General features: G+C 42.2%; 1 protein-coding gene across 5 annotated transcripts; it reads right to left on the reverse strand.

Moving 5' to 3' along the window:
- Window positions 1-11,306: 11,306 nt before the first annotated feature.
- On the reverse strand, window positions 11,307-23,266 carry LOC138193141 (dystroglycan 1-like). Of its 5 annotated transcripts, none has more exons than XM_069140992.1 (4): window positions 23,052-23,266; window positions 17,759-17,857; window positions 15,971-16,537; window positions 11,307-14,773 (listed from the first exon to the last, which is right to left on the reverse strand). In XM_069140992.1, the coding sequence occupies exons 3-4, from the start codon at window positions 16,391-16,393 to the stop codon at window positions 12,467-12,469; spliced, it is 2,730 nt and encodes a 909-aa protein (XP_068997093.1). In that variant the 5' UTR covers window positions 16,394-16,537; window positions 17,759-17,857; window positions 23,052-23,266; the 3' UTR covers window positions 11,307-12,466. The 5 variants fall into 5 exon arrangements, with proteins under 5 accessions (XP_068997093.1, XP_068997089.1, XP_068997092.1 ...); XM_069140988.1 differs by having other exon boundaries at window positions 22,873-23,266; XM_069140991.1 differs by lacking the exon at window positions 23,052-23,266 and adding an exon at window positions 22,701-22,846.
- Between the last annotated feature and the right edge of the window lie 465 nt (window positions 23,267-23,731).

Here is a 23,731-nt window from a genome sequence, read left to right on the forward strand (position 1 = left end):
GTTATTCATGTGAGTCTGTTTGTGTGAGCGTGAGTGTTTCACAGCAGGCGAGAGGGCAGCATGTTTAAACTGATGTATGAAGAAGTACAATTAATCGCTGTGCTGTTTACAGGTTTCTGTAAACCGATGGAAATGTTATGTGCTCGTTTACTTTCCCACCCCGCGACAGAGCGTATTAGTGAGCTCGCTGAGCAGCGCTGTCATGCAGAGGGGATGGGACCACGCGAGAGGAGAAGATTTCCACCAACTGACTCCTTCACTCACCCTTCCCTCTGTTGTTTCTCTCTCTCTCTCTCTCTCTCTCTCTCACTCTCTCTCCCGCCCCCCTTTTAAGTCTCACCACCAATCCCCAATATGAATAATATAACATGTCAGATCAATTTGTCCTGCTGATGACCAAAGCCTTTACGAGCCAACCGCTCTTTATTCCTGTGCCTGCCTACAAGCATAATGTTACTATTTTCAATATTGATTATTATATAAAAACACAAACAGGCCACGCATGAGAGACTTCTGTTTCTTCACCCGGTAAGCGTCTCCCTCTAGGCTGTTATGTGGGCAAATATATGACCAAGAGATGCCGATTTCTTTTCTCTGTTGGTGTGTGAGTGAGAAAGAGGGGGATGATATTCTTACCCACACAGGTTTTTCTGTTGTTTCTCTTTCCATTTGTCTGGCATCCCTCTCCGCTCCTGTGGGAGCAGATGGTCTTTACTTCTCATACGCACAGTCTGTCATTTTTTTGTTGCACACGGCCAATAAAAATCCCACTTATACCCAATTAAGACTAGCCTCTCCCCCACCAAATTAATTGGTAGTGTCAGTGTCTGTGTGCAAGTAATCAGTGGGGGCTGAACAGAGTTTAGATCTGCAGCTCAGCAGAAAGACATAAGAAATACGAACCAGCTTAAGCAATACCTTTTTGGGTCTTGATATAAGGCAAGATCTTTGAAATGCAGAGTCTATTTAAAAAGCAAGGCATGTCGAGGAGTGTTTTTTACCTTCCTAAAATAGTTTGAAGGATGGACTTCTTCGGCTCCAAAGTCTCGAGGCTCCTACGTAAATGCCCACCTGCTCAGTATGCACCTGTTCTGGAGGCAGCAGTTCGCTGGGAGAATCAAATGGGAGAAACATCAAAGGAAGGAAACTAATCATGGTGGACGGAGAGCAAGGCACACTCCACAAGGAGGACTTTAATGACTGTCAGATGCACATTATTCGGTGTGAACATTTGATGCTGAACAATAGATTTTTATGGTCGCTTTAAAAATGTACATATGCCTGCCAAGAGTTCTGGCTCTTAAGAGCTGTCTAGTTACAAAGTTGTCAAAACTGTCCTCAGTGTCTAAGAATTACAAGACTGCGTGACCCAATTTGGATGACAAGGTGACACAGCTGCTCTGTGAAATGTGCATTTCAGCGCATGCCTCATGTGACATGTAAAAAGTCCCAGTACCAAAGGCTCAGGCTTTCTTCTATCAGAGTTTTTATATCACTTTGGTCGAGTGCCGCCTTTGAGGAAAGCCTTCTTTATCTTGTCAGAACTCCTGATGTGCTCTTTCACAGACAATTTACTGATGCAGAGTCCAGATTAGCACTGTTTCATGGCTCCTGGGCTGTGGGCTTTCCTATCTCTCTGTAAATGTCCAATTATCCAACTCTAGCCAGAGTAAAACCTTATCTGCTTCCCGTCAGTGACCAGCTGAGGCCGATACAACATCGGCCGGATAAAGACACTCTTCACTCTTCGTAGTTTCTTTTCTCCTGCTGCAGCTTGTACTCAAAACCTCCTCACGGGGCCTATTGTTCGCCGGCATGTTCTCCTTCCTCTGTTCCCAAGAAACCAGGCCAGCTACTATTACCAGCAACACAGTGCTACTAAGATTTTTTATAATTAGTGGTACAGTAAGATAGCCACTGGTTAGACATGAATCATAACATCCACATCTCCTCATAGGAACTAATTATCATGTGAGGGGAGATCACGAGTGTGGATCCACAGCTGAAGCGCTGTTTGTTTTTCAAAGAGTGATGCAAGAAAAGGATACAGTGGCTCTTATTGCAGTTGAATAAATTAGTGTGGGGTCACTGAGCGGTATTTCTTATCTGTGGGTCCACAGAGCTACCTCTCGCCCTGCTCAGGCTGCACAGTGCGCATGCGTGTGTGTTTGTTATTGCATTTTTAATCACTAGGAGAGACCAGGCATCATTCTCATCACATTAGTGTCTCCTGGTATTTATTCCTCTCTCACCACGTTCACCCCTTGGGGGGGGGGGGAGCTGGGTGGGTGGAGAGAATACATTTGAAATTTGCTCATTTGACAGTCGTTAGAGATATAGCTTCTGACAGTACACAATTAGCTCAGTCACCTCCTTTATCTTCACTCATCTTTGGCTGAGGGATTTAATACATGGTTCCTCTGTTGTAATGGCTGTTATACCTCTCTCTCTGCCTCCCTCCGCCAACATTTCGATATCTAAACTTCTAATTCCAGTTAATGATTATTTGAAAATTACATATCTGACTCCGTGGATTTAATTGACTGATGTGTTATTAGGATGGCTGAGTGAGACGAATGCTCTTCAGAATTCGCAGCTGAGTAGGTGCACTAATCTGCCGCTTTTCCCCAATTTCCCCTGTCAGAAAAATGCATTCATGGAGAAAAGACGTACGAGAGCTGGCGTGCACCTCGTGAATATGTTGCATATTTGTTCTGCTTTGGTTACATGAAAGATGCAATTCACTTTTAGAAGCTTGTGCTTGTATAAATTAAAGTAGCAATTTTTTTTAGGACTGAATCACAGCTCAGGTTCAGGGCACAAACAAAAGCCAACAACATTTAAAGCAAGGCAGATCATCTGTGGCTGAAACAGGAGTTGACAGCGATAAGTGCTGGCTGGCTGTGAAATTTAACTAGAGAGCTAAGCCCTTGATTTCAAGGAGCATGCATAAACAATGCCATTCCACATCCCACACAGATCACAGTCATTTCAAAGTAAAGTAAACGCCTAAAGAGAAACAAAATACTGAAATGGAAATGAGTATTTGAGCAAAAGTGATAGAAATCCAAATCAAACAACCATGAAATGAAATTGGAAACCCAAAAGGTGCAGAAAATAAATAAAACACTGCACTTTCTGTTTGGGAGTAGATCAGTAAAAACAGCTGTCTGGTGTTTTACTATTTATTTGGTCTCTCTTCTGAAATCTGATCAAATTTCTGGCACAGAAATCTCTCAAACCAATCCACCTTTAGAGGCTTACAGACTACTGGTTTTACTTTGGGAATTGTGCAGGAAGTGCACAATCAAATGACCATAAATCAATTCAAAGTGTGAATTATAGTTTTTCCTCACAAACTGTATCGCTGAGGATTGTGTGTCTCATTTTTCAGTAGGCGGTGGAGTGTGGCGCGCTCTCCATTTGATTAAACTCTACCCAAAGGCTGCATCAATTATGTATCTTCACAATGGAGTTAATGGACTGCAATAGCAGTTGAAGATGACTTGACTAAATTTCCACATGACATGGCAAGAAAAATATCACTTCAGTAATGTAACCCTCCCGAACAGCTTGTCTGGGATGATAAAAGATCAGCTCTTCCTCTCAGCTTATTTTCTTTTGTTGATTTTTCTGTTAATCGGTAAAACATGACGCCCCCCCTCACGGACCGGCCTCCTCCTGGAGAGTGTAAAATGTCAAACACACGTCAGCACACACACACACACACACACTCTATACATACTCTGTACATATTCCTTCATGTACCCGTGTGGGGTTTGCGCGTGAATATGTGTGGAAATGTCTCAGCTCAGCTTGCGATCCATCTACCCAGTGATCCAGCTTCCATAATTCTGTTCTCTGGGGTTGTAGTCCCATGAGTGGCCCCTCACGGAGAACAGAAGGGGCCCGCCAAGCCACGACTACACATTCACTGACCCATCTGGCCATCGGGCCAGCAGGGAGCAACAACGGATACAGAGACCAAAGCTGGGCACAAACATCCTGCGCTAACATGAGCTCGACAGAACACAGCAACCACATACTGTGCAACCCTCATGTTTTATTTCCATATGCTGTGTGTTGTCTGGGCTGCGTATAATGACAGAGGGCAGAGAGTCTGCAGCTAAACGCATACTGGAGAGGGGAATATGCTGCATGGTGCATAAAGAAACAGCGATCCTGCTGCTGAGTTGTGTATAATTTAGAGTAAAAACAACATGTTGATGCAGCTGTGATCTTTTCATGTGAGGAGGAGGCTGGTTCAACATGACATTACAGAGCAGGGGTTGTCTAACCTGACCTCAGAGCTGTTGTTTCTTCTCTACTCTCGCATGCAGTCATGGAAATGTTTCTGGTGACCTCTAACATGACAAGTGTCTGCTGCTGCTGCCCCGCAGTCAAGCCTCTGCAGAAGATGCTGCTGGCACCATTATTGCAAGTGCAACACTGAATCTGTCATGTCTTCCCCCCCCCCCCCTGAGTTGGTTGTGAAACCTTCCTAACTTCTTAGCTTCGTCATGTCTCTAAAAAGCCACCGCTTCCCCGCAGATGGGCTCCTTCCATGACTGAAGACGAGGATTTCCATCCCAGCTCTGGAATGGATCCAATTTATGAGATAAGAAGTGAAATGCAATTACTCCACACTTTCTAAATCTGTGACTGAATAGTGGAGGCTCGCAGTTGTTCTAACTCATCTCCCTTTCTAATTATGAGTGTGACTTAAGGAGAGAGCTGACACATTTTCTTATCAAGGGGAATTAAGTATGATCACCTCTTTCCTGAATCACTGTTTAATAAATAGCATCGCATGCATCACTGGTACCTTCATTGAATTTACATGTTGTGTTGCAGTCACTCCCCTCGAAGCTAATGAATTGAAATAAACACAAATAGCTTACATGCAGTATCTGATAAATGATAATTACAGTTTTGTATTTAGTTTAAGCTGAAGGCTCCTTATTATTTGTCTACACAAGATTTGATGCTCTCATGCAAAGGCTATTAATCAGCACCTTTGCCCAGATGTGCTGCTACCGCCATCTATTGACACCGCAGCGAGACGTGCGGTGTCTGTGGTTTCCACCTCCGAGCTCTCTAATCCCCCCCATCCCGTCTCAGAATGTAAGATCTGCACAACCAGTACCGACAGATGACAAAATGCGGTTGTGAATAGGCTTCCTGTTCAGCGCTGTGGGGCAAGTGAGCTCACGGTTGTCGGTGTTAAAAGCAGCATTCAAATGGACTTACTTCATTCTTTCACAAGATGGCGCTGCTGTCGTTGTTGACGGGAGGACACGATGCAGACTCGAGACGAGATGACGGCTTCATTACGATCGTTTCCGTTTCTGCAGGCACACACAAGATACAAATGTTTAAGAGGACAATGCATTTCAATTTAAAACGAAAATAACCATAACCACTACACAGTATGTCTAATTTCAGTAAATTCATCTGATCTAAATTATTTGGCGCTGTTTTGATGCATTATTTTTTTTTTAAACAAAAAAAAAAAAACAGCCTTCCTTTTTAATAGTGTGTGAAATCAGTTCAGTTTGCAATTAAGTTGCCATGGTTTCCAAAAACTTCAAAGTATGTAGGCATTAAATAAAAAGTGAGCAGATCACTGAGCAGTAAAAGTGTCAACATGCATTTACACACACAAAATGTTTTAAATGTCACCAAACCCCAAAACCGCAGAGCAAAAAAAATCTACTCAATACTACGACCGTGCTCAAATATATAATGTTTTATTCTTACTTACCATCGAAGTTCAAGTCTCCGCTGAGAAAATGAGACACTGGGGTGATTAAAATTGGCTTAAATAACCAATGAATTGAATGAAGGAACATTGTGCCGAGCAGGTAGCTGCTGACATGGATCAGCTAATTAGACGTTATCTAGAAGGAGGCCTAAAATATTTGCCTCCTAAACTTGAGAGGAAAAAAATGGCTTCAGTTTTAGAGAGTTAAGTATAAATACACTTTTGGTAAATTAATATACTAGACAAGTTTGTATGCCGGTAGCTAATAATACGGGATTTATGCTCGTCAAGATAGTGTTACCCTAACAACATTTAAAATTCTGACATTATCGATGTATGTTTTTCCACCGCCACCTATTTTTTTCCTCCTATGGCTCATGAAAACATATTACCAACACAATTCTTGTTAAAAAACTGTCACATTATTAAACATTATGGAGTTCTTGTGATTTTTTTTTTTTTTTTTTTTACATAGAAAAGATAAATTGGACCTGTATGAAAACAGTCATACAGCTCGGGATAATTAGCTGATCTATAAACTCTCCAGCTTCACCCTTCATTACGTTTCTCATTATTTAGGTATATCTTTAAATTACAGGTTCAATTCTTTTTCTCTGTACAAGTACAAATGTCCGGTGCTGTCACAGCACATTTTAACGCATCTAACACAGTACGCTGCACAGTTTAATGCCTTTCCCATAATAAAATATGAAATATATAACCCTGGCTTTCCTGACAATTATTCTTCACCGTTATTTGTCATTAGCTTTCAGCCTAATGGGAAACAGAGTGCCACATTTCTTGGGCTTTGGGCATCTAATGAGGCCTATTACTGAATTGTGCATATCATATAATGCTGCCCACCATTATCCCCGCCGCACTATTTCCAATGCTAAGGAGGAGATCACCTTACCGCCTCCTCAAGCACCAGGATTCACAAAACGACTGATTAGTTTTTCTTTTCTTTTTTTTTTTAATCAGGAGAAAAACTTTGCGTCATTTATAGTGTGCAGCAAAAATAATTACCCTCCTGTTTGCAGTGAGAACTTGGACTGGCATGGCTACAGGTCTAATTAGAGTTTGTTATGACCCCAGGAATTATAAACACATTTACAGAACACCCGTTTTGATTAGCATTTTGCCAGTGGTGGAAATAAACATACAGCAGGTGCTGTTTAAACACCGAATGGGGATGTGTAGAAATCTGTGAAGCAATTTCAAACAATCATAAAGCAAAGTATTTGTATTGATCTGCATTTTATCTGGTAGCGAAAAGTCGTGATATACAGATGAGACAAAGGGTTTTGGTTTTTTTTGTGTGCAGAGCTGCAAAGCAAACAGCAGCTTTTCAAGAGAAGCACATCAGACGCATCAACAACTGAAAGGTCAGTTCTCCTTACAGGTTTTCATGACGTTATACATTTTTCATCACGTACATTAACTTTCATTCCCAATAAATTATTAAGGAGTGAGGGGAGGGGGGGGGGGGGTTGATGAAGTGAGAGATTGGCAGGGCATAAAATAGCATCAACTCCACATTTTGATGCACCCTCATGCTGCAGGCTGCTTTTATCGATCAGCTCAACTCCATTTGGAGATTCAAACTACTCGCCTACTGCTATAATAGTCAAATCATCATTACAATAGGGTATAAATATGAAAATACATACAAGTAGATGAGCTCCAGTAGGTTTTGTACCTTTAAAAAAAAAAAAAAAAAAAAAAAAAAAAATGACGTCTCTTTGGTTTAATTTCTACGTTAACTTTTTGCGACACGTTTAAAACTTGGTGTCAAAATGATGCGATTAGCGATTTTGCACATTTTTATCAAACAAGGTCAAGTTTGAGCGGTGCTTTAAAAATCCCTTTCGTAAAGTCTACAGCGGGTCACGGCGAGAAAAACTCCACAGAGCTGCTATCAGCTGCCCGAGTTACAACGTCAGAAGATGATGACTCCCGTCCCGTCAGCGGGCAGCCTCTCGGCCGAGCTCGCAAAACACCCCGCGACTGCACCCTCCACGGGCTCTCCGGCGGCGCGGAGCGGGCAAGACGGAGGCAATCTGTTCTTCTGGTGTCAATGGTTTAGTAAACATTTTAAAGGCGCACAGTGTCGTTTCCGCTTCGAGGGGGGTCTTTTCCGTGAAGACACCAACACAACACAGTGGTTCGATGCTGTTGTAAAGCAGCGCCAGGGACCGCGTCGTTACTGTTAAACAAGGGCCGGCGCTGATGAAAATCGATCTCTGGCTTGGCAGTTTGTCACGTTTAGGTTTTCCTCAGGCTCCTTTAATGATGGTGGCGCATGTAATAAATGTTGTTTACTTGCCGCGTTGGAGGCGAGGCGTGAAAACCCTATTTTTTTTTTTTTTTTTTTTTTAAGCTGCCGCGGAAGGCGTGACCTGACCCGTCGCGGCTGCTCACGTTTCCCCGGAAGCTCCAGGAAGTACGTAGCCTGGTTCTCTCCAAGCTTCCGATTCCTCGCCGGGATTATGGTCTGGACGCCCCGCTCGCGTTAACGTTCGCTCGGCCGCTGCACGGGGAGACCAATCAGTGAACCCTTTTTGGTGGTTAAGCGCGAGGATGTTTTAAGTCAGGCATTTATTTATTTATTTTGTTTTGTTGTTGTTTTTACGTGTAGATGCAGCATCGGCCGTGTTTTGGTGCACGTGTTGGTTATTGCCAGTTGGTGAAAAGGCTCCCCAGCAGGATTCAGAGACGGGGAAACTGTTCCCTATGGAGCGCGGGGGGGGGGGGGGGGGGGCCAGACCCACGTAATCAGTCAATTTGGGTCTGAAGCGGATCGGACGCGACTCGCAGGCAAGCTTACGAAACAGACCCGTTAAGTTTGATACAAAATCACCGATTTCTCTGGACTTGAACCCTGTTGGAAACATTTGTGAAAATGTAAGTGAGGGAATCAACAAAATATGTGGCGAAGGTCATTTTTAGACATTTTAGTGCAGAGAAGTTACGCGTTATACCTTGAAGGTTCCCCAACATCGGATCTCCAGTGAAGCTATAAAGGCTTACGGAGGGGCAGGAATCAGAGGGTGTGTAACTTTTGTGATGATAAATACCCGGCGGTCTCCTGTTTTAACGAATCTTTCTTCTATTTGAGAAGACTTGATGTACGTGTAAAAAAAAAAAAAAAAGGTGTCTTCTCCTTTAATAATGTTCTTACTCTAAAGTACGATGTGGGCCCCGTTCTGTGTTTACCGCATATGTTGTTTGCATTCCACAACATGGAGCAATGGTGTCAAGTCAATCAAATTCTATTGTCTTAATAGTTATGCAACAAGAGGTGAAACGGGTCAGTATTTCAGTTTGTGTATTTATAAACAATATATTCCGTATTTAATCACACAACGTTTGTAGGAAGCAGAGATTGTGTCAGTGTCACCGATATCTCTTGTAAATGAGTCCGTCGCCCATCGTTAGATGGTTGTTGGCCAACTGATAAAAGATTATTGCCTTCAATTTGCAACATAAACCACCTCATAATTACCACTTACGTGTCGCAATAACAAAGACCATGAAGCCTGAGCAAACGAGAGCATGTTAGAGAACATATTTACAGCACTGACGACAAAGAAGCGCAAAATGCAGTTCTTGAGATTCACTTTCTACGCAAACTTGTGCACACACAGGACTGGTAAATGGTCCGGGTATGTATTATAGCTAAAAAGAAATACAAAAAAATAAGACAGACCGCTCTCCCTTTGATGATGAACGGTCCAGATTATCAGTGCTTCTGTATTATCTTAAAGAGGAATTTAAGATTAGCACACTTTTTGAGGGCTCTTGACAAGACACAAAAGGATGAATATTCAACGCCTCAGCTAATTCCTGAAGTAACTTTTCACCGAGCGAATGTTCTTGCCAAAATGACATCCACAAGCTTTCACAGCAGTTAAAAGGATTTCTTTCCGTCTCGGACTCCGCAAGAACGAAACAAAATGTCTTGTGCTGTACTTTGGGAACAAGTATTTGTCAGAGCGGCATGGGTATGCAACATGTCACCGACCACTGAAACCTGTTTTTGACCTTTGTTGAATAAGCCGTCATGACAGAAGCTCTATGCTAAAAGAGTTTGAGAGCAGATATTAGTCACTATTATTGATATTTCTCAGAGATGTGTGGGAGCACGGGGCCTAAAAAAAAAGAAAAGAAAAACTGCCCACCTAAATGCCAGAGAAAGGGAGCACTTCTCTTAAAATATCACAGTCTCTCAGCAGCTGCCTGCCGCGTATTTACTTTATTACAACAAAGAGAGCACAGCTCATGTTGTAGCAAAAACCCAGACAACCGTCGTATATTTGAAAGCAAAATAAATTCAGAAAACAAAGTGGAGGGAAAGATATTTGAAACTTCTTTAACTTTCAACTTAAAATAGCTCAAAGTCATCACTGCTTTTGATCATGTAAATATAAGGTACCGTTTGCACACGCGGGCCTGTAATTATTTCAGCTGACCGCAATCATTTTGTATAATCGTAAAAATTGTTAAAACGGCTAGATGATATTATATTTCCATCAATATTTCACTGTTGTTTTCTACCCTTCTTCTAATGGCACCATCCTGTTGTCCCTGCGTCTTCCGCTGTGGTTAAATCACACACGAGTGGAGAGTTAGCACCGTCACAGTACATTTTCTACTCTGACTTTCTTACCCATTATTTTCAATGATATCTATAGTTTGAATATACCAAATATATATACAAGTTATTATTATTAATAATAATAATAATAACAACAGGAATAATAGTGGCATAAAACAAACAGAAAAAGACAATTCATTAATCGTAATTATTTTGATGAGAAGAATTTCATGACAGTCCCATCAACACATTAAATTGACTGTGTTGTAATTTGTCAGCCCTTTAGTAGATCTACATACATACGCATCTCCACTCAAAACAGGTTTAATGGAGTTCCATGTTCTCACACAAATGAGACTGTACACCATCTTTGAGGCTTTACAAATAGTATTACATTTTATTAATATATTTTCATAAAACAAGTTTAAGACTGTATCAAAAACTCAGTAAAAACATTAGATTTTTAACCATTTTTTCTTATGGTGATATCAGATATGAAATGTACATAATTCACATATTGTTGTGGTTTCTTTGTCCCCCGTCATATTGACACGATGCTTTATTTTTTTTGTGATGGGCAAGTAAACGGTCTTTTATACCCTCACAAACTATAAAGTCTTTTTTTTTTTTGTCCTTTTATTTTTTTTTTTTTTTTTAATGATCGTGATCATAAATCTAGACATACAATTAAAAAATAAAATAATTTCCCGCTCTGCTGCCCCCCCCCCCTCCCGTTCCAACTAGGTTTACTGATAAAACACTAACATTATGGAGTCGTTTAATTTCACAGGCACACAATTATGTACATCCCCCTCGTCCCCATGCCTCATCTGAACTGACAACAGGCAGTGCACTAAACCAAACAGTGCAACACCCAGAGGCAGAGCAGTGATAATACAGTACTCCAAGACCCCCCCCCCCCTCCCTCTCTCCCCCCATCCCCTCCCCCTCACACCAATAAAACCAACTGAATGCAAGACAGTGGACCAGTCTCATTGACGACGTCGCCAATCCTCCCCCTGCTGTGAACTTTACAGCATTCCAATGGCCTCTTCGTTATCGTTGTAGCGACCTTACAAGGTTTTTCCTCGTGACCACAGACATCACCTTGGCAACAGCAAAACCAGTCATCTCACAGGCAGGTTCAGTGGTACACATTAACAGAAAACAGGAGGGGAAAGAAAGGAGAAAAAAAAAAAAAAAAAAAAAAAAAAAAAAGCATCATTTGCTTTGTAACTTAATTAGGCTACATCTACAACAGGCGTGATCTGTGTAATGTCCTTAGTGATCAAGTACCAGAGGAATCTCAGTCGTGTGGTGAGTTCAAGGATACAAAATAACTTTTTTTTCTCCCCCCCTTATTGGACTACCACTTAATGCTTTCAATTCTGCGCAAGACACATAGTGCAAGGTTTAACAAGAATTTGCATAAGTGCAAGGTTTGCATGTTATTGTCAAGAGGGAGCAAAGCATATAAGAGAACAGAGAAAGATCGATGTCTAAGAAACAAACAGGTTTTTGTGTCAGTAAAATGTTTCATGCTTTCAGTTTGGCGTTTTTGTATTTCATTCCCCTCCTGAAATAACAGGTGCAAAATCTTAGTAAACCTAGCCGAAGGACAGATAAGAGTGATATAGAACTCAAAGATTTAACATTGTGAGGGAGAGCCTCAAGTCTGTTGTCATGGCGACATCTGCTCAAAGACCCTGTGGGCTCCAGTCTTTTCTGCTTCTTTATTATTTTCTATACAATAGAAATAGTACATCATTGAAGATAAAATTGACTCCTCTTGGCAAAATCAGACAAAAAAAAAAGAATATGCAAGAAGTCAAAAGCAGATCTGAAGGACACCAAAAAAAAAAAAAAAAAAAAAAAAAAGAGTGCTGGAATTACAAACTGTTCTCCGTCCGTTTGCCCTGTGCCAGTAGTAGAATTGTACGATTCATTGTCTTATCCATGATGGTCAAATATTATGGTTATGGTTGCCTGCTCCTCTACAAAGTCAAAGCCATTTCATTGAACAAATGTAAAATTACTCCTGTAGTAGTTTTCGACAAGCATCCCTACATTGCACCTGCTTTCCAAACTGAAAGCTCTGGCGTGCGTTAGGGAGGCACATACGGAGGTGGTGACCGGTACGAGGTCATGTTCTTGGGTCGGGAGCCTTTGCCCTCAATGGGCACAGTAAATGGTGGGGGGGGCTGGTAGGGTGGAGCGTTGGGATCGTCATCTTGATAAACCGAGTACTCCAGCAGATCCTGGTTAAGCAGGGTACTGTGGGGGCCGCCCATATTGGGGTATTCCGGAGGAGGAAGTGGGGGCTTTTCCTCCTGGAGGATAAGAGGGATGCTGGAGGACGGCGGTGACTTGGAATCATCCAACTCGTCTGCAAATATTATGGGAACTCCTTTCTTGATGAAAGTGGCCTGCTCCTCTATAGTCATCTTCCCCTTGCGCTTTTTGCGGTAGCAGACCATAGCAATGATCCCAGCGATGAGCAGCAGGGCTGCTACCACTACAGCTGGAATGACAGTGTGAAGGTAAACGTCGTCGCTGCTCCTACGACCGGTCCCAGGTGAAGGGGTAGCCGTCGGAAGAACCGGCGCAGGCACCTCTCCCGGTGGAATAAATGTGTAGCTCTGACATTTATTGGTGCCACGAATGGAGATGTTGATGGGTTTGAATTCGGGCTCCATGGCTTTGACGAAGGCCAGTTTCGGTGTCCCTTGGGGATCAGAGATTCTGTTGCTGAGAACTGCGATCTGGTCCTTTGGACAAGGGCTCTGCTGGAGGCTGTTATTGGTCCATTCCACGATGATGGAGCCCATCGTGATGCTTCTCAGGGTCACCGTGCTGCTGTTCCTATCCCCGAGGGCATAAGCCAGCTTTTTGGTCAAAAGAATCTTCTTATGGACATCGTTGCTTAAAGATTTGGGGTCCCCATGAAATCGAGCTGCAAAGACAACTGATGGTTTGTCATTGGAGGACCAACGGTTGACTCGAACCTCAAATGCATCCATTATGCTCTTCCCACCCTTATCAGTGGCCAACATGAAGTACTCATGATTCCCCTCGTGCTGCTCCTCTGGAAGGCCGTACAAAAGCTGGATGGTGCTGTTGAACTGAATCCAGGATGTTTCACTCACTGCTTCTTTGGGGGTCCTCTTCAGGGTCAAACGAAGCTTGTCAGTAGTACCGTCCTCGTGGTCATAGAATGCATCGGCAGCAATCTTAACCTCGAAGTACGTGCCGACCCATGCAGTCACCTGATCAATGGGGTTGCGAATATCCGGAGTTTGATTTGATTCTGGAGCCAGAGAGAGAGGAGTTGTCCGCCTCGGTGGTTTAGCAGTGGTGGACTTTGGTTCCCGAGGAGCTGGGGTGGAGGTTTTGAGCCTCTTGGGCTTCCTTGTGGCAGTCGGTTTGGGTCTTTTGGTGGTGCTTGGTGGTGTTGGCAAAGCCGTGGCCTCCACAAATGTAGGCCGAGTCATGGTAGGCTGAATAGGGATGGTGCTTGTAGTTCCCAGTACTCTGGTGGGCTGGGGAGGGCCTAAGACAGGTGTATGGGCTATCTGATCTCTGACCCTCATAGTAGGCTTCACTGGAAGAGGCAGAGGGCCTCGGACAGGGGGAGCGAAGTTCTCCGTTGCCGGGGCAATAGAGGGTGAAGTCGGCGTGGGAACAACACGTGAATAGGGCTCCTGATGGACAGTTGGAGGAAGCAGGGAGGGCACTGGAGTAGGAGTATTGTACAACTGCCGCCTTACCCGTTTCACTCCATGGGGCTTTTTGTTGACAATGTGCCAGCCAACCACAGGGTACCCGAGCCGGGATGACATGGTCCCATCCTTTGCTGAGGACTGAACACTACTAATGTCAGGGATGCTGCCCTGATCAAGGGCACATCCAACTTTCCACGACAGCAGGGCCCCGTTCTCCACCACCTTCTTAGCATTTCCTGGTCCAGCCATGAAAGCAGACATGTCAAAAAGGCGGTTGTTGACTACAGGCACCACCCTCATGTGCTCCAGGGGCACGTGAGAGAATTTCCTCATAATGCTCAGTAAGTTGACCCTCTGCTCAGCAACCATCTTTGTCAAGTCAGCATCCAAGATTACAGTGAGGACAGTGACAGGCTCCTCAGAGCCACAGGTGAAAGGCTGCAGGCCACCGATATCAGACTGTAGAGTGAGCAGGGCAGGCTCAGTGTCTGCCCGTTCTTCTGGGTATACTTCAATAGAGAAGACAGTACTGGGGAACACTTGGCTGCTAGTCTTCTCAATTATCTCCTCGCCCGACACCTTGATATGATACACACCTTTATCTTGCTCCAGGGCCAAACCTCTTAGAGTGCAGCTTTCTTTGTCCCAGTATAGCCAAGAGGGTAAAGTTTCCTTTCCCATCTCAGTGAGCTTCAGGAGGGAAAAGAAAAACAACATTAATGTATTACATCACGAGGATAATGAGAGAGAAAAAAAAAAGTGATCGATATGCATCAAAAGTAATAAAATGTTTCACAAAAGACCCAACTGATGTATTAAAGTCAATACTTGGTCTGAAAAGCCGCTTCAATTTTATGTTACAAACACAAAAAAAAACAAGAGTACATTTTTGAAGTTGTAAATAGGACATTTGGGGTTTTAGTTGTGTGAATAAATGATCACACATATAACTTTGCATTCACTTCTATTTTATATTGAGTAAGCTTCCGGTGAAACAGGAACTAGAATAAAAATGAATGCAAAACCGAAAAATATGTAGAGTAAAAGCATAAATGCTTTCACCCTCTCCCCAGCCCCTACTCCATTCAGTTTATCAAATCTTTCCAAATTTGAACAGGAAGCAGAGTGAGCTTCTATTCATAATAACTGTGTGAATCATCACTCATCATTTTGAGTTATTACTGTATGACAGGATATCATTCTGAATCACCACTTGGGCCAATAATAATAATCTCATCTCATCCGCGAATTTGACTGGAACAAATTGCAACACAGTCAGCCTCAATCAGCAGTGATCAAAACTGAACACTTAAAATGAAATATTATGCATTTGTAAAGTGACACAAAAATACTTTGGCCCATGAGCCCAGTGTAGTTCACAGAGGAGACATAAAAGGACCAAAAAGGTAGCAATATTTGTGTTTTGACAATTCACCGATATCCATTTTGCTTTCTTTCAGACTATACTGAAGTTCACCAAAACCTCAATTATAGGCCAAGACCAAAGAGCAGCACGTGTTAATGGGGATATCATTTAAATTCTGTACAATAATCAATTTTACACATTATAAATCAGAAAACTCAATCTCTGGTTTATCATTTTCAATTAAAAAGTCAGATTGGGGATAAATACATATTGTATATTTGTTATTTTATGACACAATCTAGTGAAAACCCTTAAGCTAGTACTTAAATAATACCTGGCTTGTGCTAGTTTCAACAAATATAGGGCCCTTCTAAATAAAAAGAAGACAGACTGACTTTCATGTTATGAGTGATTTCAGATTACATGGCAAATAACAGTCACATCTAATCAGCACTAGATTTATCTCAATAGCGACTTCTTTTTTTTCCCCCCTCGATACATCAAATCTGAAGCGTACTTACATGGACACTGCAGCTCGCATGAGCCGGTCCTGGTGGAACTTTCAACTGGAACACTTGGCCCACGATTGCCGAGGAATCCGGGATGCCTGTGGGCACTCCCCCGTTCTTTGCAGAGGAATCTGGGACAGTTATAGGTGGTCCTTCACCAACTGAAGACGCCGCAGTCTGGAGCTCTGAGAGCACAGAGGACCGCATGGAAGCCTCCAGTTCCACAGACATTATCTCCACCAGTGTCTCTTGCGTTTCTGGCACATTGCCCTGGGCCAGGGTCGCCAGAAGCCCTATTACCAGGGGGATAGTCCTGCACGATAGAAGCCTGCTCCTCACAGCATCCCCGCAGCTCATGTCTCTCCGTTTACAGTGCATAGCAATAGGCCTTTGGGCTGCCCAACAGATGTCTATGAACAACTGAAGAGGCCACATGCACTGAAGTCAGTCTGATGATATGCTTGTGGGTTAGATTCCCTAGTGATTGGTTATGCTCGCAAATGTAGCGCTTTCTCTTTGTTGTCCTCTGGGATCCATGAAGAGATCTTTGGCAGCCTGTTAGACAGCCATGTCAGCCCGCTATGTTGGGGGGTGGGAAGGGAGAAAAAAAAACAAAAAAAGCATGAGTGTGATAAACATACATCAAAACAGCAGTGCAAACGTACAAGTAGTATTACTGCTTACATAGTAGTTTTTGCAGATACCCATTTGAAGTGCTTTTAGGATTTCTCTGCCAACTAAGTTTACATATTGAATGCTAAATAACGTTGCATACTTTATTACGCAAGTAACATTGTAGGTTGAAAGTAGTATATGGTGCTACCGCAGCGTAGGATGGTGCTGGGTCATGGCTTCATTACATTAAGAAGAATGTAAAACTACAACACACTTCTCCTGTGTACAAAAGTCACTAAGTGTACCATTTGCTTGACTGTAATTTTATAAATATTAAACAATACATTACCCGTTTCTACTGAAATATAAATGTAACCAAAGTTTAAGATTGTTTGTGCAGATGGCACCAAATATTTTTTCAACTTTTATTTCTTATGACATTTGTAGTTTCAATGTAATAAACATCATTAAAAAAAAACTAAAAAAACAACAACACATTGATCACCTACTGATTTTCACTTTTTGAGTTACAGTGGTTCTCATGAGATGCGGCAGTGTCAAAGGTTGTTTGTCTTGGTTGTAAGTTTTAATTAGGTGCCCCGGGGGTTGGAATTAGAGTCTCCATAGTACTGACCCAGCCAACCCCAATCCTGTAGCAATCAAATGGGCAGAGGAGGGTCAGCCATTTGCCAGGAATCCTAATGCTTGATTGGCAAAAGGCTGTGACGTCACCTGATTCACTCTAAAATAGTGCCTGCTCTAAAATACATGCCATATTAATTATCTGTGCCATTATATCAGCCAGTTTGTACAAAAACAAGAAGAATGTTTTGCACAGTTTGAACTAAGCCCTGTGACACTTGAAAAGGGATCTCTCAGCAACCAACACCAAACATCCATACATTTACTTTATATAGGTGGTAACAGAGGCTCAGCCTCACAGTCTCATTACATTTAATGATCATAGTGAGAGGTAGTCATTACTGAAATCAACCATGCATACAACTGCACAGTCTACCAGTAAACTGTATGCCTCCAAATGCAGAAGCAAATAAATCAAAGCTTCAGATTAGTTTGTTCGCTCACTCACCTACTGGCTCTCTCCCCCTCTCGCTCCTTTAAGACCACTCAGACAATTGATTACATACATTTTGTTTAAACCTGAAGAACATGAAGACAAATTACCATTCCAATCCCCGACAATAACGCAAGCCCGGCTGCTCTGACATCCGACACTCAAACATCTGGTTTATCCCTGTTCCTGTCGGAAGGTACTTCAACTATCTGAAAAGACAAGGACACAATCCATAACATTTTTATTCAATCTTAGTTGCTACTGTGTGAGGCTATATTTTTTTAAACTCCTGAAACCTATTTAAATGAGGCTTGTATGCAAGTCGTGTATTCCAACGCTGCTTATTCAACAGTTGAATGACTTGGATTTTCCCTGCTGAACAATTTTCAATAGAAAACACTGTTGCAGGTGGGATTGATCACAATCTCTGTGGGAACTGAAACGGTAAATCCTAAAGATTATGTGAAGACCTCCATCCTGTGGCTCAGATTGGTGTCAAGGTAAAAAAAAAAAAAGAAAAAAAAAAAAGAAGGTTGATCAGAATGTTCCTAAACCGGCACCTCCTTTAAGGTTTTTCCACAACCTTTAACTCAAACATTGAAGAATTTGTGCTTATACCATACGGTAGAGGACAAAAATTTGTGAAACACATTTGTGAAAAGCTTACAAGACATTGACCTATAAAGCTTGAATCTTACGGGAATGAAACAAGTGTGCTTGGAAACTGTGTTTCGCCTTTACAGTTTAACAAAGAGAACTCAATCTTTGGAAAAGCCAGTTAAAAAAAAAACAAGATTGTGTCATTTCATTATCTCCGTGACATTTCTGGAAAATCAACACTCAGTCTTCTGTTAACGAGTCAACAATGTTACAACTAACAGCTATTTTTTTTTTTTTTTTTTTTGCAACTTTCAATTATAGTCTTTTCAAGTATATTCAGGTCCGATCATACAATTGTAAAAATCATTATCAGTATAGCGGTGCACAGCTCAGCCAATGCTATCAAGACATGGAGCCCACTGCTTTTGTATTCAAAAAATAAATTATGAGTCATCCCTGCCCAGTGGCCATAAACCTACATACAGAGGCAGCTGCAGTCAGTTACTACTGTTTGCTGGGAAAATCTACTGTGTCAGTAGAACATCTCCAGTTAATGACTAAATAAAACATGCAGGCTAATGCATGTAAGATGACAACAAACTATGCTGTGCAATCTTTGCAGTCTACTTACAGTGAATGGCAATGATTAATATTTACTTCAGGAATCTGTCAGCTGGGAAAACTATAACATAGAATCAACTTCCATCCACATGACTCCTGTAACCTCCAGTAGTGGTGTGCCGTTACATATCAATCATAATAATACAGAAAACGGTAGCTCATAGTAGCTTGGTTACAAAACACCAGGGTTCAACAAACCATGGTAATATGCAAGAGGTGCAACAACACTAGAACAGGAAAAGGGGGCAATACAACAAACTTATTTCACCATCTCAGGCAGAAGTACCTGGTTGGATACCAGGAGAACTCAAAAGCTAATAGGAGTTCGAAACCTTGCAGACATACTAAATTGACTCAGCACAGCATCTTTGAATCTTTGTCAAGCTGTACTCCATATGAAGAAAAGAAAACTATGTAAAGGAAATTACCGAAGCCATTATATTTTGTACAGCTAGGGATTTGAGGGCAGACAAATTTAGAAGGAAGACGTTACACAGCTCATTTAAAAAGCTAGACTTTAGATACAACATCTCTAAAGGCAATATATTTCAAAGAGAGCCCTCCTGTTTATGCATGAACATTGTGAAAAGTTAGCAGCCACATTATCTTCTGCAGAATACTACACCTCGATCACAGACGTCTGGTTGAGCAGAACTACACAGCCCTATCTAAGCCTGACTGAACTACATAAAGCAGTGAGTGGAAGCTGCCTTGAGATTAGCTATTTTCCTGAAGACCACACAGGGGAAAATATCACAAATGGTTTTGGATGTTGTACCTTACTTGAACGCAAACTATTTTTGCATGACTGTTGACGTTTACAAGATTGAGGGGTACATTTTTTTGTTCTTGGCACATGTTTGTGCACTTAAGTTTTGCAACGGAGTCTGTTTAGTTGGACTGTTCAGATTTTATACAGAATCCAAATCTCACTACTACTAAGTTACTGTTGTTGTTTACAATCTAAAAGAGAGATATTTTTGTAAAATTCTTACTGAATATTTGAAGGCAAACTGTTACATTTATGTGTTGTTGTTTTTAATCCACTTCTGCTATGATTCATGAGTAACATTTGTATTTTACAAATGTTTCTACACTTTCACAGATCTGTAATTTAGTTTTGCTACTATTGTAAAGTCAAATAAAATAACTGTAACCCAAAGGTTATCTGTTCTAATTTCACCACCAAATCACAAATGAACAGAGCATTGAGTTATATCTCACTTTTCCCATCAGCCAGTTGAGACATGCTCCTTTTGTGGGATTTTAATCTACTGGAGGCAGTTCAGTGGGCTGTATACAGCATAAACCACCACCACCCTACCCCTCCCCACCACTCCCATCCCCAGCCCTCTTCTGACTCAACCAAAAACAAAATACTACTGTTAGGGACACATGTTCATGCAAGAATACTCAATGACTGCATTTTCAATAGCCTACAATCTGCAAGCTGTGTGTAAAGACAAAATACATTGCTTGATTCATGTATCCATTTGTGTTTAAATGTAAAACAAACATTTACATGCAAATAGCTTTTACCCATGAACTTAATCTAATTCAAAATGAACGCTACACCTCACCTCAGGCTGTTGCCACACACAAACACAAACACGCACAAGAAAGAAAAAGAAAAAAAAGCAACATCTGAGCATCAAAGTAAGCTCTTCACAATGTGGCCTAGATTTTATCACGTTCTCATTTTCACAGTGTGCGAGTAATTCAGAATCCAAGTCAAACAACATCTCATTAAGAAGTATGAGACGTTTTAATATGTTGATTTGCTGTGTTCAAATGAACAATAAAAACAACATTAAAATGCAACATGTGCATAATAGGGTGCATTTAAGATGAGCAAACCTCAACAGTAATTTGGATGTGTCATTTGAGGAAAAGCTTAGTAGTCAAAACGTGGCTTAACAAAAAAAAAAAAAAAAAAAAAAAAAAAAAAAGAGTACAGATGAAGCCATGTCATCTGTTGTTGAGAGGATTGACCTTAAAATACCTTGGCTAAAACTTAAAAATAATAAAAATTTTACATGTACTTTATCACAAAGACAGTCAAAGCCTATTTTTTGATAGTTCACATTGCTCACAGAGGGGATGGCTGTGCGTCATAGCTATTGACATGATCATTTCTTTGCAACGGCATAAAGGCCAAGCTGTATGGCACTCTTAAATAGACTGCAATTTCAAAAGCCAGGGTTAAATCAAGAATTTTTTTTCTTGTTGATACATGTTGCAGAGTCACATACAACACCATTATTTCAAATTAAAGAGCGTATATGTTGACTATTTAACACAAACTTGTTTCACTTTCTATGATAAGCCCTTTGTGTGTATGGTAAACAGTGCAATGACACAGGTGTGTGGGGGGGGGGGATTTCTGCCCATTTCACGCTGAGGCCTCCTCTACTGGGGAGAGGGATGACACCGTTTTACAAACCACGTATCCATCACGCAGTCTGCAGTTCAACAGTAGTTAAAACTTGAAAACCATCAAAAATAATTAGGGCTGCGATGCACAGTGGCACTCAGGGCCAATTGAATTGACGTACCACATCCAGCAGCCTCTAGATAGTGCATGAGCTGAATAACAAGCATATCCACAAGACAAGCTTGCTTTGCAGTTGGATGTTTCCCTTGTGTTGCCCTCTACTCTGTTCAGCAAAGAAAATGAAATATGTGGAGAGTAAAACGCACAAGTCGGCCTCGGTTGAGTGAAAGTCTAAACTGGCACGGTGACCTGAGAGCAACTCCTTTAACGCTACAGGAAAACCCACAGTATGCTGTCACAGCCCCAGAGCTGCAAGTCAACACATCATTTTTGGTGTGTTTTCATGAATTCATAGCTCTCTAAAGCACCAATCAAGAGTGAATTGTGAAACTGTGACAACGCAGGCTAAATCTCTTTCATCTGAAAAGTAGCCTTTTGTTAAAAAAATAAATAAAATAAAAATGGAGGTTGTCGGCTGGTTTTCTTCAGTCATACGAACTGATTTAGTCACAAATGGCAACGATGGGGAGTTCACAACACGTCGGGATGTTCACGCCAATTAGCGCTAGTAGTAAAAACCAGGTTAAACCCGATCCTTCTCCGTGAAACGCGAGCAACCATACAAGATGCCGAGGTTGACGGCAGTGTGTCAAATCTGACGCGCGATTGAACAAACATCAACATCGCGGTTTACCGTTTCAAGACTTGACAGGAAAAAAAAAGAAAAAATTGCTGTCCCGGTAAAGCCGGTTCGTTTAGCCACTCGCTGTCCTTACAGCTAACGTTAGCCACCGGGCCCCCTTTTTTTTTTTTTTTTTTCCTCCTGTTGGACGAGGCCTTTGTAAAAAAAAAAAAATAAAAATGACAACGCCGCCCACGACGTTCAACCTTGATACATCATTTAGCAGCCCAACCTTAAGACAATAAACTCTGCTTTAATAGGAGGAGGAGGTATTGCTTAAAATGTAAAAAAAACACCACACACCCGGTAAGTGTCTGCGTTTTGAATGCTACCCTGCATCCGTCCATCGCTTAGCGCAGAGATGCACCTGCTTTTTTTTTTATTCTGGGCGGAAACGAGCTGCTGTGCGCCGGGGGTATCCGCCACGCAAACGCCCAGCTCCCGTTCAAAAATACTTGCACCTACACCGTTTGCAAAAAAAAAAAAAGTTAGCCGATACTACGAGTACAGTTATTAAAAAAAAAAAAATTAAAAAAAACTCGCCCCGTGGAAACAGCAAAGTCGAAAGAGGAGCGGACCCTCTGAGTGGGGCTAACTAGCAAAGCTAACACCGAGAGTGTGTGTGTGTGCGGCTGACAAAATACAAGCTCGTTACCTGTCCTGTCAGCCGACCGGAGCCCGTGGCTCAAATCTGTAAACGAGCCCGGCTAAGCACACATGACATGGAGGAGGAGGAGGAGGAGGAAGAGGGAGGGGGGCGGCATTTATTTTTTTTTTCCAGGACGCTGCACCTTGCGAGAGCGACAGGACCTGAAATTCAAACTGACCTTGTTAGCGAGCTAGCGTTAGCTACCTCGCGCCGTAATGTCTCCTCCTCCGCCCGGAGAGCGACGCGAAGACTTCCCAAATGCCATTAAACACGCGCTTCTTCCTCAGCGGCACAACGCAGACATCTGGTCCGGAGTGAGGAAGGAAGGAAGGAAGGAAGGAAGGAAGGAAGGGTTACCTGCGCGCAAGTCACCGGGGCGGATAATCTCTCTGGTGGTGGTTGTTGTTTTTTTTTGTTGTTTTTTGTGTGTGTGTGTGTGGTTAATCTACAGATAGTTCACAGCTCCGTGTTGTAATTATGTCGGCTCGCTACCCCTCCCCTCGCTGCCTTTCTCTCTCTCTCTCTCGCGCGCTTGTCCTTCTCCTCCTCCTCCTCCTCCTCCTCGCGCACAGGTCTTACAGGTTGAGGGCCGATCGTGTGCACGAGCGTGACTCCGCCTCCCTTATAATGGGAGACACGCAGGTGAACGCACGCGGTTAAATTAGGTGGGTTTTTTGTGTGTGTGTTTTTTTTGTACGCCGTGCCGACCGTCGCTTTGTGGTCACCTCGCAATTATTTAGCGCCCGCACTTAATGATGACGATCACGCATCGCCACGTATTTAATATTCCAACCTTGAGTGGAGTTACTCGCTTTAATCTTGAACTCGCCGCTGTGAAGGCAATTAGAGTGGTGACCTGTAAAGTAAAGGCTGGAGGAGCTTTTGTCTGCAAAGCCCCCCCCCCCTGGTAAACTGAGTACATCTGGTCTGGTTGTTGTTTTTTTAAAGTGGGAAAATTATATCTAAATTTTGTAGCGCTGTGACTGCTTCATCATATTTCTGAGAGTGCTGAAAACCATTCAGTATGTGGCCCTGGT

The sequence above is a fragment of the Embiotoca jacksoni genome, unplaced genomic scaffold (assembly GCF_022577435.1).
Source record: "Embiotoca jacksoni isolate LCO1_2020_lvr unplaced genomic scaffold, fEmbJac1.0.p SCAF_9, whole genome shotgun sequence".
NCBI lineage: Eukaryota > Metazoa > Chordata > Actinopteri > Embiotocidae > Embiotoca > Embiotoca jacksoni.